This window comes from Mustela nigripes, chromosome 12 (genome assembly GCF_022355385.1).
Source record: "Mustela nigripes isolate SB6536 chromosome 12, MUSNIG.SB6536, whole genome shotgun sequence".
Lineage (NCBI taxonomy): Eukaryota > Metazoa > Chordata > Mammalia > Carnivora > Mustelidae > Mustela > Mustela nigripes.
This window is the reverse complement of record NC_081568.1, coordinates 74,928,465-74,943,595: the sequence shown is the minus strand read 5'-3', so window position 1 is coordinate 74,943,595 and position 15,131 is coordinate 74,928,465. Positions and strand designations below refer to the sequence as shown.

The 15,131-nt window shown below is 44.9% G+C and overlaps 1 protein-coding gene across 3 annotated transcripts in view; it reads left to right on the top strand.

The window, feature by feature from the left end:
- Positions 1-15,131, top strand: part of KLHL3 (kelch like family member 3) — a 112,763-nt gene that overhangs the window by 47,872 nt on the left and 49,760 nt on the right. For all 3 annotated transcript variants that reach the window (XM_059417625.1, XM_059417626.1, XM_059417624.1), the window contains one exon: positions 13,088-13,197. In XM_059417625.1, coding sequence (XP_059273608.1) covers positions 13,088-13,197 — 110 coding nt within the window. The remainder of the gene's footprint in view (positions 1-13,087; positions 13,198-15,131) is intronic.

Genomic DNA, 15,131 nt, shown 5'->3' with positions numbered 1-15,131 from the left:
ACTGAGTCAGGGAGTCAAGACATGTGGAAGGATAGAAGAGAGAAGCATCGTGCTCCTCGCCAAGCAGAATGGGATTAATTGTCAGATGGAACAGACAGTCATTTTCACGGGAGAATAGGAAAGACATCTGAGAAGACGTTGGGAGGGAGGAGTCATTCGAGCTAGGTCTTGAAATGAATCTTTGTTGTTGTTGTTTAAGAAAATTTCTTTTTCGATCCAAATGTTCTATGGGTATGATTTTAGAAGTCAAATACTACTGCACGCCTTCTAAAGGGAAGCCAGAGGCTCCGGCTCTGCTTCCACAGCAGGTCTTCTTCTGGAGGTCTACTCACCCTCCTCCAGTTCTGAAGGAATTAAAGTGCAGGTTCTGATTCCATAAAAAGCTCCTTTGTCTACTCTTTCCCTCTATTTATCTAAATAAAATATTTGTATCACTACTTCGGACGTATTCATTGGAAATAGATCTGTTGACTTTTCACAGAAGTACAAGATTGAGCCTTCACAGACTTTCCCTCATGGATACATGCTTTTCCCCACTTTATTCTCATAGTACCATTTCTACAGCTGACCTGAGTTATAGATTATAATTAGTTTTTTTTTTTTTTAATCAGAAAGGCAGTTAATTAGTGCCCTTTTCCAGGCTGGAATTTTATTCAGTCCAGAATTTTATTCAATTTGTAATCTCACAGACATTAGAGAACATCTAAAGAGTGCTGATTAATAGGAAATTAAGGGTAGCAGAGTTGGTACTAGGCATAGGCTATGAGATCGCATTGTTCTCCTTATTTGGGGAGTACATTTATTCAACAGTGGCTTGAATGCCTACTGCTAGACTGTTTTTAGGTGCTGGACAAATCTTGGAAAACTAAACAATTCAAGTATCTGCTCTCATGAAAAAGAAATTGCCCTTTTCTTTCTTATAGGGAGCATTCCTACCACTAATTCTTAAAAGGCAGATGTTTGTAAGAATTGAACAGTGTGCTCTTCCAATAATGTGCTGATTCCAGTTTGTTCCTCTGCTAAAGCTTGTTATCCTCTTGTTTTTTTTAAGTTTAAATTCAATTAGCCAACATAAAATACATCATTAGTTTTTGGTGTAGTGTTCAATGATTCATTAGTTGTGTATAACACCCAGTGCTCATCACATTGTGTGCCTTTCTTAATGCCTGTCACTCTGCTGCCCCATCCTCCACCCACCTCCTCCTCCGCAACCCTCAGTTTGTTTCCTGGAGTCAAGAGTCTCTCACGGTTTGGCTCCCTCTCTGATTTCTTCCCATTCAGTTTCCCCTCCCATCCCTTATGGTCCTCTGCACTATTCCTTATGTTCCACATATGAGAGAAACCATATGGTAATTGTCTTTCTATGCTTGACTTATTTCACTCAGTGTAGTCTCCTACAGTCCCATCCATGTTGATACAAAAGTTGGGTATTCATCCTTTCTGATGGCTGGGTAATATTCTGTTGTATAAATGAACGCATCTTCTTTACCCATTCATCTGTTGAAGGACATCTTGGTTCCTTCCATAGTTTGACTGTTGTAGCTGTTTATGCTTCTATGAACATTGGGGTGAGTGTTTCCCTTCTTTGCACTACATCTGTATCTTTAGGGTAAATACCCATTAGTGCAAATACTGGGTCATAGGGAAGCTCTATTTTTAACTTACTGAGGAACCTCCATACTGTTTTCTTTTCTTTCTTTCTTTCTTTTTTTAAAATTAACATATAATGTATTATTAGCCCCAGGGGTACAGGTGTGTGAATCACCAGGTTTACACACTTCACAGCACTCACCATAACATATACCTTCCCCAGTGTCCATAACCCAACCACCCTCTCTTTCCATACTCTTTTCCAGAGTGGCTGCACCAGCTTGCATTCCCACCAACAGTGTAAGACGGTTCCCCATTCTCCACATCCTCACCAACACTTGTTGTTCCCTGTGTTGTTAATTTTAGCTGTTCTGACTGGTGTAAGGTGGAATCTCATTGTGGTTTTGATTTGGATTTCCCTGATGTCATCCTCTTGTTTTAATGGGGTTTTGGGAGGGAGTGTAGAGATGGACATGAATGCTCAGTCCACCATGTTTAGCTGAAAAGAAATCTTCATTTTTCAAAAAGATTTTATTTATCTTACAGCACGAGTTGGGGTGGGGAGGAAGAGAATCTCTGGTAGACTCCACATGAGTACAGAGCCCAATGCAGGTCTTTATTTTTTATTTTTTAATTTTATTTAAAAAATTTTTTAAAAATATTTTATTTATATATTTGCAGAGAAAGAACACAAGCAGGCAGAGAGAGAGAGAGAGAAGCAGGCTCCCCACTGAGCAAAGAGCCTGAGATGGGGCTCAATCCCAGAACCCTGAGACCACAACCCGACCTGAAGGCAGTGGCTTAACCCACTGAGCCACCCAGGTACCCCCCAATGCAGGTCTTGATCCCACATCAGGTCTTGATCCTTTGAGATCGGACCTGAGTCAAAACCAAGAGTCCGATGCTTAACCAACTGAGCCACCCAGGCATCCCAGAAATCTTCATTGATATTTATTTTGACTTGAGGACAAAGAAAGACCATGAGTGGTTCAAGTAATTTTAAACAGTAAGTTCAGGCTTGACTCCCTCCTTCCCTTCCAGTAAAACATCTCATTCTTCCCCCTGGCCATACAAAGACCGTCAATCTTCTGTTTTGTGTCTCCTGTCCAGCCCATGTCTGGATATTAGCCGAAGACCTGCTGGGTATCTACCTGCCAGCTCCCTGTGCTATGTTGGCCCCTTAGTCCACAAGGCACTGAGCATGTGCTCTATTTCGTAGAATCCTTGTGTTCCTTTATCAACCCCCAGACCCTGGGAGCCCTCATAGACTCTCATTTCGCCCTGACTTCTGTTTTGGATCCAAATGGGGCCAGTTGTTAAGATGATGATTTTTGTGAAGGACATTCCCCAGTTGGCCCAATTCTGAATTCTGATGACTCCTCAGACTCTGAACCTTGACTCTCTTGATTCTCCGCTGTCCCTTCTCTGCCTTCTTTCCTGTTCCTGTCTCTCACTTTTTTTCCCGCTTTTTCCTCAAGGAGCCCTTTGGGCTCCCTAGCTCAGCATTTGAAGAGGTCACTTTTTTGAGGGACATGCTCAGGCTTTTCATGCTGAAGCACAGGAGCCAAGAGCTTGGCCAAGGCCCAGGTCAGCTTGTGAACATCTGCTGGTGCGGGGGCAAAGGGAGAGTACTTACATGCCAGGAATTCTCTTTCTCTCTTCCCTGTCCCGCCCCCAGCCTTTTCCTTCTGTTTAGCATGTGCACGCATAATAGGGTTTTGTGTTTTGTAGTTGGATGATGCAACTTTCTGAGATTTGGGCTGTGTCCTGAAACCCCAACTTTGACAAGGCTCTCTCCTTTTTCTGGCCTGGCTTTCCCACACTTTCACAATCTGTCTTTTCTACCTTTGGCCTTCACTGTCTGATGGTGACAGACACCAGTGGGAGAGTGGGGAAGAAGCAGTTGGAACACACTGTGGGCTGTGTACTCCCTGGTCCTGGTGCTGTCATAGGGATTGGGTCCTGTCAGCTTTGTGGGTGTGTGTGCACGTGAGTATGTATGCAGATATGCTGGTAAATTATATTTAGTTGGCATTTACAGAGCCATTACTATGTGTTACCCCTGGCTAAACATTGTATACACATCATCTCATTTAATGCATGCAGCAGCTACAGAAACTAAGGCACAGAGTTAGGGTCACACAGCTGGTAGAGACAGAGACAGGGTTCAAACCCAGGTAATGGTGACTCCAGTATGATAACTACTATATTCACTGACTTGGAGGCTAACATTTGGACATAAAGAGGCTCTATGGATTAGTAACCAATGAGTGTTGGTGCCTAGAGTTGACATTTTTCACTGGAAGTGTGAGCCTGGAAGACTGTACTATGTACTCACCAAATCCCAGCAGCCAGACCATGTAGACAGATGACCAGCTTCTCTGCTAGACTTGGAGTGTTTAGTCATCTTTGGGTGGGGAAGTGAGATGTAGATATCTTTCCTTCCCTGTTGGCAGACTGCCCTCTGATGGCACATGTGAGTCCTCCCACTGTCCCTGGCACGGCTAGTGTGATTGCAGACTGAGAGTCTTCTCCCTGTGGTGCAGGCCTTCTGTGGAGCCCATGACCATCTCCTGTGTGGAGCTTTCCCTGTAGCCCTCGGCTGTGCACAGCAGAGAAGTCGTGGTAATGCAGAGGTTGGTAAGATCTTGAAAGAAAGATTTTAGGAGAAGCAGGGTGAAGGTGAGATTGTGAAGTGTTTAGAGAAGAATATGTAAAATAAATGATTACCCACACTTAATCCCTCATACCTACCCACGGATATGAGTCGGCTTTGTTTGTTTGTTTGTTTCTTTTTTTTTCTTTTTTTTTTTTTTGGTCTTGTACCTCCTGACTTTAGATGGAACCTGGCATTCCTTGCCATCACTGCCTCTTGAGACAGAGCTGATGGCTTGTTCAGTCCCATTGTAAGTATGAGGATGTAGGCACTGACAGGGGTCACATATAAGGGGCAGGCAGTGTCAGCCCTTGTGGTCACAGGCTTCCCTGCACCATGCCTCACATTAGGAGGTGTTTTAAACCAAGAAACTACAAGGAGACCTTCCACTTCAGAACCAGGGATTAGACCAGCCAATACTTGAAGCTGAGTGACCCAGGCCTTTTTTCCTCTGTGTGATGAGGTAGTGTTTGCATCATGCTATGTTTCTGGGGTGGCTTGGGGGATGGGAGGACGGTGAGGAGGGCCACCTGCAGATGTAGATGTCCCCAGCAGCTGTGTTCCAGAGCCTCCCTGCAGGTCTCATGATCTGCAGTAAGAGGGCCTCCCATCTGATCCTGGTGGACAGATGAGGCTCCTGGGACACCACCACTGCTGCTACTTATGGGGAGAGGACCATTTCCAGACCCTCTCTGGCCTCTGGGTAGCTGGCCTCTGCCTGCACTTGTCCATGAACCAGAGCTCTACCTATGAATTCTATTATGTTTTTCTTCTCTAACACAAACTTTCTTTTGCTCTTGTTATTGCTTTTGTTACTGTTATCTTCATAGTAAAAATCACCCCTGATGGTTATAAAAAAAGCAGACAGGCAGAAAGAGTGAGAAAAGCACCACAGTCCTACTCAGAGAGAACCACAGTCAGCACCTTGATACAGAGCCATGCCCATCCTTATCATGGACTGTGTATGTTTTCCAGTTTAAACAAAAATCATCACATGGGGTGCCTGGGTGGCTCAGTCAGTTAAGTGTCCAATACTTGATTTTGGCTTAGTCATGATCTCAGGGTTGTGGGATAGAGGAGCTCTGTGTTGGGCTCAGCGCTCAGGGGGAGGTCTGCTTGAGATTCTCTCCCTTTCCCCCTCCTCTACCCCCAGCTCATGTGCACTCTCTCTCTTTATTAATAAATAAATCTTAAAAAAATCCTTGCAAGATAATTGGAACACCCTTCCATGCTGGCAGATACATTGCTATATACTGTTATTATTAAAACAAATTTATTCAATAAAATTTAGTGTCTACTCATAATAAAAAAAATTCAAACAGTACACAGAATTATAAAATGCAAACTAGGGGCGCCTGGGTGGCTCAGTGGGTTAAAGCCTTTGCCTTCGGCTCAGGTCATGATCCCAGGGTCCTGGGATCTAGCCTCACAGCGGGCTCTCTGCTCAGCAGGGAGCCTGCTTCCTCCTCTCTCTCTGCCTGCCTCTCTCTGCCTATTTGTGATCTCTATCTGTCAAATAAATAAATAAAATCTTTAAAAAAAGAATAAAATGCAAACTAATCTTCTCCCAGGCCTTCTCTCTGAAGGGGCTGGGGTAGCCCTATGGAATATGTATATATATATCAATATTAGATATATAGTTTTCTAACATACCTAAATAGAAGCATTCGGTATTCATTGTACTTTTTCTTGACTTAATACAAAATCTTGGAGTTTTTTCCAGGCCCTTGTGCATAGCTATATCTCATTCTTTTTCCTCTGCTGCATCATGTGGATGAACTATATAGTTTACTTAACCAGTCCTCAACTAATGGACGTCAGTGTTACTAGTTTTTTCCTTTATGGAAAATGCTTGAGTGAGAATTGTTATACGTGCCATTTTGGAGAACACTTGCCGGTGTGTAAGTAGTAGTACAATTGTATCTGTAGAGTACTAGCTTAGTAGCATAAAGCATCTCAAAGAGAGTGTGCATTTTTAAAAAAAAATGATTTTGCCAATTGTTCTCCAAAAAATGAAACTTTTTTTTTTTTTTTTTTAATGAAGCTATTCTTAAGGTGACCTCTTGCCTTCTGTTAAGTCATCAGTGCTCTGGCGAAAGTGCTTAGAGGTAGACACAGTAGAGCTCTGGGAGGACTGGAGCACCGCCTCTCCACCCCGCTGCCTGTTTGCTTTCCTGTTTGGAATGGCCCGTCTCTTCCTGCTGTGGCAGTCCCCTTTGCTTCCTCTGGGTCCTTCCCTCTCAAGGCTATGCCCCCAGATATTTTTGCTGTGGTATTTTATTCTGGGGCGGGGGAAGGTTGTCCCATGTTTAGAAGCTGACTGCTTAGACCCTTGCCACCAGCCGATGGGTCGCGAGCAGCTGGGAAAGGGACCCTGGCCTTTTATGCAGCCCGTTTCTTATACCTCATTATTGTTTTCAGGATTGCTTAATCTTTAACTGCATCGGCCAGAGCCCAGGTTTATGGGGACTCTGTTGCTTGATAATTGGGCAGCCCTGTACTGGGCTGTCAGCAGAGTTCGTTGGGAGGGATGTTAATGGGACCCTATTAATGAAATGGCAATTAAAATTCTTTGGCCATGTTGTTTACATCAGTCTGCCAAAGCTGAGCTGAAACCCTTCAGCCATGGGATGGAAAAGCCATTGGATTTCATGTGCTCATGGAGAGAAATAGCCTTTTTTTGACTGAGTCACTTGAGATCATGGAATGAAGTGATTAAATTAAGGGCAACAAAAAACGTTGACAAATCATTTAAAAAACATGAGCCTCTGACTCAGTGAGGGTTGTCTTGTGAAATTGCTTCCTCCGGCTTGGCATCATGAAATGATGGCGATGACGGGTAATGATGATTGTAGGAGTTTTTTACCCTTTTCTGAACACTTGCTAGGTGCCAGGCCTGGTGCTGCACATCCCGCAGGCATTACTTCATTTTGGCCACGTGACTGTGAGACGTGGTTATTATTTCTCCAATTTATAGATGAATAAATGGAAACACCAGGAAGCTTGAGTAACTCGCCTAAGATCATGTCATTCGTGAGTGGCAGTACAAGCTTTCACAAGGAGCCTGTGATACTAGAGCTCAGAGCACAGGACAGGACAGCTTCTCTGTCTGCGGCACTTGCCTCCTTCTTGCCTCCCTCTGAGTTTCTGCTTCTGACTCAAAGATGGCCAATGAAGGAGAGCAAGATATAGCTAGTTTTTGGAGAGCAAGTTTCTTTTAGGAAGCTTCCCTTATCCTTCTATTCCCTGGGTAACAGAGAACCCTGCTGTCAAAGCAATAACTCTGTGAACTGTGCAGTTTTGATGTAGCTGCTTAGTGTGTGTGTGTATGTGTGTGTGTGCATGTGCGTGCACACGTGTGCACCCGCACACATGTATGTTAGAAAGGGAGAATTTAGTCACCTGGGAAAGAGAGCTCATATCCCACCATCCCCAGGGAATGGAGTGATGGTAATATTTGGGGTCTGAGGGCTGGTGGTCGTGACCCTTGTGGGAAATGGTCAAGGTAAGAGCTCTGTTACTTTCTATGAGAATTTTTCCTGGAACAGGGAAACGGTGGGCCTTGAAAGCCAAATCCTGATTCAGGAAAGCTTACTTCTGCCCTCCAAAAATAGGGCAGTAGGGGACAGATTTAAAGCTGTTCTGTTTTATCATTTTATCCTACTAAAATGTTATGATTCTGTTTGTGTGTCCACCTGAGTCAGCCTGTCTTTCCTTGGTGGTTGAAGGGAGGGCAGTGACCAGTAGTTCACGTCAGAACTACTCATTCCTATTCCCTGCGGCTGTTGGCTCTGGAATAATGGGGTTTATTTCATCTGTGTGGGTCAGAGAAGTCGTAGATGGGTTTAGTTCCATTTGTTCTGGGCTTGTAGTTTAGATGAACTTGATTAAAGGCTAGTTTATTTTATCCCACCAGGGAGGAATGGGTTGGGGATTAACTTGGGAGGTTGCCCAAGCCCTAGGCCATCCTGGAGAATGGGCAGGGAGGCATAGGACATGCAGATATGTGGACACTGAGAGTTCAGCTTTGAGCAAGACAGGTTCACACCCTGGGTAGGAAGAAAGACCTCACTCATATGATAACACAGCCTGATTGGGACCACGATAATTTTTATTGTTTTGTTTTGGGTGCTTTGAAAACATGTGAATAGCACTTCCTCTAGTCTTGTGGGCAGGGGACTAGGGAAACATCTCAATGGGGTAGGGGTTAGGTCTAAGATCTTAACCTTGGACTGATGCCAAAGGGTTTAGAACACTACTTTCCTCATGTTTTGTTTTGTTTGTAAAGAAAGGTTTTTAGATTCATCCTTTTTTTTGTCTCTCTGCAATCATAACCCTAAGAGGGATTTTTAGGATGCTCTGACACCTACATTGGATTTTAACTACAGTGGCCTGCTTAGGACAAATTACTGTCATCTTGGGGACTAAGAATGTTTGTTGTTGTTATCATACAGTCTTGGTTTCAAAACCTGGCTATACCACTTAACTGCTCATGTGATCCTAAGCACATGGCTGAATATCTTTCTAAGCTTCCATTTCTTGATTTGTACAATGGGGCTATTGATACTTTGGTAGGACTTTGGGGAGAAATAAGTTCCTAGCACAGTGTTAGCTACTGTTAGGAAATGCTATCCACTTTCTCTAGGCCCGCGTCCTTGAAAAGATCCCGCTGTGCCCCCAGAGCAGGCCTGTTCTCATTCTTGCAGCTTTGGGAAGGTGTGTGTGTATTGCCTGGTGCAGAACGGACGTCAGGTTATCTGGTGGTCCCCTCAGCCCCCATAATTTCTCATCCAAATGGACAGGAACAGGCATACAAAACTTGGAACTTAGTGTTTGATGCTTACAGTAAAGGTTGGTTAATTAGGACTCTTAACAGGAAGTCTTAAGTGACTTTTCCTCTTGCCCCTGTTCCCATTCCTCTTCAAGAAGAAAGAAGCTAAAAGACTAGAAGAGTTAGAGTTTATTATTGGAGAGCTCCCCTTCAAGGGGCTACTCCATGGTTGGAAGATATTCTGCTCCCTGCACACCCCACCGGTCTGCCAAAATCTAGCTTGCCTACCTCTCCGTTGTATCTCCTGGAGCCTCGCACAGTTTTTCAGTAAACGTGTGTTAGAGGAATGAAGATAATAGCCTAGACTGTAGCTAGACTGGGCTGTTGTTGTTTTCTAGACATGCATTTTCCTGCTTCCATGCTGTCATTTATACCTGGAGTGCCTCTCCCAGTCGTGGCCCTGTGGACTTGGAGTTGGAGTTGTTGGTGCCTTGTCTTATGCCTCTTATAAGCCAGTAGGCTCCTTGTAGGCATCAGTTCTGCTTTTTTCATTTTTGAAGAAACACTGCATCTGGCACATTATACATTAATGGATATCCAACATTTGCAGTCATCTCAGTAGATGTGAGTTACTTCTATTTGCTTATTTAATGCCCACACACCTTTATGAAACAGGAACTCGTATTAGCCCCATTTAACAGATGAGAAAACTATAGTCTTAGGAAATTGAATATCATATCCCTAGACAGTTTGTTGAACTTGATGGAATTAAAGTGGGTCTCTAAGACCTTTGGGGTCCACAGCCTTATCCACAGGATCTGCAGTCCCAAGGGATGTCCCTGATGGAATGGAAACTCTTCTCTGTTGGAGAGCAGTGCTGCCCATTGAACTGGACTTTGTGAAGCAGGAGCATGGGCTGATACAATAGTCATCCTTCCTTTCTAAAGTTTCTTAAAGATCTCAAAATGGACTCATCAGTATACATAAGGGACTCAGTATATATCTCTGAGCTTCAAAACAAGCTTGAGACCTAGGTCAGTTATTACAGTCTGACTTTATGGATGATAAAGCCAAAGGTTGGAAAGAAGGGACTATTAAGAGGTGGAGTTAGGACACAAACCCAGGCATTCTCACTCTTAACCAAGGGTCTTGACTCCATTCTCCTCTAATGCAGCAAAGCAAACAGAGAACCCACAAACAAACAAGTGTTAAAGCTAGCGGATTCTCAGGGAGGGGTCTTCTGGGAGCAGAGGTGTTCCTTTCTGGCAAGCGGCTGGGGAGAGGGCTGACTGGAATATAAAGTCTTCTGGGGAACTTGTGTCTCCCAGGAAATCAAGTTGGCCAGAGCATCCTGTTCCTGCTTTTCTATCTTGTTGAGTGTTGCTAATAGAAAAGGGGCTCTGGGGGGGGGGGGGGGGGGGTGGGCTGTTCAGACAGCAGGGGGGGGGAAGAAGGAGTTTCCCTCTTTGTTCCTTTTCTCTGTGTTTCCCTACTCATGCCCTGCAAATCTCCTCGGTCCCAGAGTGCTTGTCCTGGGTGGAAAGCTGCTGCCTCTCCCTAACAGCTGGTGCTTCCTGGGAGGATTTCTGGAGGGATTTCAGTGGGAGGTCCCAGATGGGCAGAGCAGCAGAAAGAAGGGACCTTTAGAAAGAGGGACTTTAGAAAGAAGGGACCTAGATGGAAATTCTTTAGTGCCCCAGAGGTTGAGAGATGGGGAAGTGTGGGTGCTGACTGTTTTGACTGGTCTTTGAGAATTTCTGGTTTGTTCACCAGGCCACTTAGAATACATACCACTACACTTTGTCTTCCTTTGCAAAATCCACACCCATCTACATTTGGCTTTATGAGCTTTGTGGAAGAAATCTTCACACCCCAGATTTTAACTTCTTACCTCCTGTTCTCTTCATTCTTTTCCCTCCTCCAAATGTCAGGTTATTGGTCAGCCAAAAAAAAAGCAGGAAGGCTCCATGTGGCTCTGTGCCCCAGGGATGTTGGAGCTGGTTTGCTGACTCTCCTGCTGAGCTCAGCCTTGGCAGGTCCACAGAGTCTTGGTGTCCTGTATTTTGTCTCGGAGTGGTGACTACACACCAAATTTTCCCTCCGCTGTTTTTTGGTGTTGCCAACAGATGGAGGTCTCTGGTCCAGAGACTTTTTTTTGGAACAGAAAGGGCATGGAGGGAGAATCCTGTTGCTTTCTCAGGCCTCCAGGCCAAGAATGCATTCCCATCACCCAAAGGAGATTGTTCACTTGCTTTTATTTAAAAATTTTTTTAGGAATGGATACTTTAAAAAATAGTATTATCTACTCTTAAATATTCCCTTAGTTAGGGAAGTCTTTTGAATGTCTAACAGAAAATCCAAGCTTTAACTAAAGACATTTTCCTGTTCACATATGGAGAAACAAGACCTGCTTTTTACTTTATGACATTTGCTTCCCATTGTAAAGGATCTGCTTTATAAATTTGTTTTTTGTTATGTACAAACTTTCCTGAGCTTCATGATGGACAGGGCTTAATTGTGGGCTCAGTGATACCAGTGGGCCACTGGGGAGCAGGAGGGGAGCCCTTTCTATCGAAAGATGGGGAAGTTGTTTATAACCAGATCTCTGAGAGTAAAATACTGACATTTGGAGGCTCTGGATGAAGGGTATATGGGAATTCTTTTGAAATCATTTCAACATGAAAGTTTAGAATCCGTTTTATAAGAAATGATTTAAGTCTTCTTTGTTTGGCTTTTGAGAAGCCGATGAATGTGAGAGCAGAGCTGAGCTTGCTGATTTCCCTTTCCATGCAGCTTCCTGGGCACAGAGAGACTCTCAGTCTCCCCCGAGGGCCTGGCCAGACCATGTCGGGGTAGCCCTTGCTGGGAACTGGGAGGTGTCACTGCTAGAATTACAAGGCCAGAGAGGGTCCACCAAAGAAAGAAGAGGGGGGCCCTGGAGCCTGGAGGGCAAGGAGCATGGATGCTTCTGGGGGCAGTGGGGCAGAACTACGAGAGTGCTGAGAAAGGAGTCCTTTCTGGGGCACATGACAAAGGACCCTATGATCTCCAGAACCTGCTGCACCAGGAGTTGTTGGCTCTTGGGCCACTTTATCTTGGCATAGCTTGTGAAACTACTTTCACCCTTCTTTTCCCATCACAGCATTGGAGTGAAGCAAGATGAGCCCTTATATCCTCATTATACAGAGAGATAGTGGGGCCTTTGAAGGAGAGGCCATTGGCTTAGGGACACATCTTGCAAATGGCAAATCCAGAACTTGAATCTAGTGGCCTTCTTTCTGAAGAGTACACACCTTCACTGACATTTCACTGTCTCTGTGGGAGCAGAATGGTGGCCTGGGCTAATGTTGGGGTAGGAATTGCACTTGGCATTTCCCTTGCATGGACATCCGGCCTCTGTGTTTTGTCTCGGTTTAGGTGTCCCCAAATTCCCCTCCATTTTAATGGTTCCCACTAGCCTGCCTGTCATGGACGGTTGCTTGCAGTGGTGGGGCCAGCTGTGTCTGGCCAGTCTGGACAGAGGCTTAGTTGGGCCTCTTTGTGAATCAGAGACCATGATAGGCTTGACTTTGGGCACAAAAGGTTGATGCCTTCTGCCAGCCTTGAAACCGTACAAGAAATCCCAGAGACTTCCAGCCACACAGCAGTTCTGACCCACTTTTGTTTAGCTGAGCTGCAGGGGGCTTCGTCTGCAAATCTGCCAGCTTGCGCCTTGAGGGGAAATGAGCTCAATTAAGTAGGCAGATCCCAGTGAGGCTTTTCTGGATTACCATTAATAATCACATGGAGCATGGAAAAAAAAATATACCCTCACTTCTCTCTGCCCCATTTTCATCTGTGTCGATGTTCAGGCTGGAGTATCACACAGAGGGATGCCTTTGCTGCCAAATTAAGAGGCTAGTTTCCCTTCAGCCAGGATGTGCTTTCTCTCTGCCTCTCTGTCTGTCCCTTTCCCTCATGCCCACCCCCAGAGTGCCCAGGACTTCACTCTGAACTTCACAGATTGCCAAGGCTGTGGAAGGGCAAGAGCATATTGTAACTTCTGCTTTTGTTTTTTTTTTTTTGAACAGAGCAGCACTTTCCAGAGGTGATGCTGGGGGAAGAATTTCTTAGCCTAAGTCTGGACCAGGTGTGCAGCTTGATATCCAGTGACAAGCTGACCGTTTCTTCAGAAGAGAAGGTATGGCACGACCCCTCAGTGAACCAGGATCCTCACACATAAGGCGGTCATGGGAGGGATAGTGAAACCTTTTCTTTTTCTCAGCCTGAAAAAAAAAAGGAACTTATTTTTTGGCCCTTAAAGTAATTAGGAAAGGACCTTCTGGCTCGTATTCACTACATTTACTGTTTGGACACTTTGAGGAGGTAATAGCGCTGGTGATTATTATGGTGACAAACCTGCCTCCATTTACCGGACATTTATAGTTTACCAAGTGCTCTGCTAAGAGCCTTGTTCTCTTTAGTTCCCTCAGCCTTCACCACAGCCCTGTGAAGCAGGCATTGGCCTTGTCTCCACATTGCAGATGAGGAAAACTAACTTGGAGGAGTCAATTAGCTTGTCTGTGGTCACTCAGCTGGTCACTGCAGAGTTGCAGTCTTCTTGTCCCCTGGTCTTAGCCATGGCCCCACATGGCCTCTTGGGAGCATCATTGGGCATTTAAGCCAGAGCTGACCTTTGGGACACATGTAGTGTAACAGGGGATTGGAACTTTTACTGTTGAGGAAACTGAGGCCCAGAGAAAGGATAGGATCTGTTGAAGGTCCCAACGTGAGTGACCGTGGCAAAACTAGAACTTGGGTCTATTGACACCTAGTGGCCTAACTCATTGACCACACACCACTTCTTGGTGTAGCAGTCTTGATTTCTGCTCACTGCTTTGAGGACTCATCTGTCCTACCTCTAGATCTTCCTTCTCACTGACCCTCTGCTTGGATCATTCTCCCCTTGCACTGTCACCTGGCTGAATTCCAAACCAGTTCCTATTCCACTTCTACCAGGAGGAACTTCTTTACTTTAGGAGATGTAGTTTTCTATATTGAAAGTAACATACACTTTGGTGTTGGCCAGTAGGGTCCAAATCTTATCTCTAGTCTTTACAAATTAATTGGTGACCTTGAGGTGAGATAGTGTGCTTCTTCATCTGCTTCTCATGTATAAAAGTGAGAAGGGTAATAGGACGTACTTTGTGGGGTCGTTATGGGGGTAAATAGCATTAGGTGCATCAAATGCCTGGTGTTGTACCTGGTAGGTTGTACTTGGTAGGGGCTCATTCAATGGTAGCTGAGTTTATGACTGACCATGCATCTGGAATTTATTCCTTTCTCCTCTGTGTTCCAGGATAATACTCACCTTGTTCTTTCTTTCTTTTTTTTTTTTTTAAGATTTTATTTATTTATTTGACAGAGATCTACAAGTAGTCAGAGAGGCAGGGGGAGAGAGAGAGAGAGGAGGAAGCAGGCTCCCCACTAAGCAGAGAGCCTGATGTGGGGCTCGATCCCAGGACCCTGGAATCATGACCCAAGCCGAAGGCGGAAGCTTTAACCCACTGTGCCACCCAGGTGCCCCTAATCACCTTGTTCTGCTTTTTACTGCAGTTAGTTCTGAGCCCATCTTAGCTCCTTCACTCGACCATGAGTTCCCTGATGGTAGCAATCACATCTTACTCTTCCCCGCATCCTCAGAGATGCTCAATACATGTGTCGTGGATTGTCTTAGTCCACTCATTATGTCCAAGCTTGAGGTCCTTTTCTGAGGAAATAATTTAAGGAAAAGCTCTTGCATTACCAATGAGTGTCCAAAGTCACATGTCCAGAGAATAGGGTGGCATCACAAGCCCCCACCTGTTGTCCTGCAAAAGTTTGATCCAGAAGAAAAACATCTGTGGATTGGAATCCTGGGCTGCCCCAGGACTTCAGAGAGATTTCCAGAAGGTGGCTAGCACACTCAGCTGGACTATCCCTTAGGCTCAGTGAGGCTTCTACTTCTATTAACTGATGTGAGATATTGCCTGCAGGATAAAGGATGCCTCTAGCCAAGCCACGGCGTCTTCCTGCCCCAGCCCCAGCAGCAAAGACTTCCTCACTTCTTGCCAAGCCTGTTTAATGTCTTCTCTG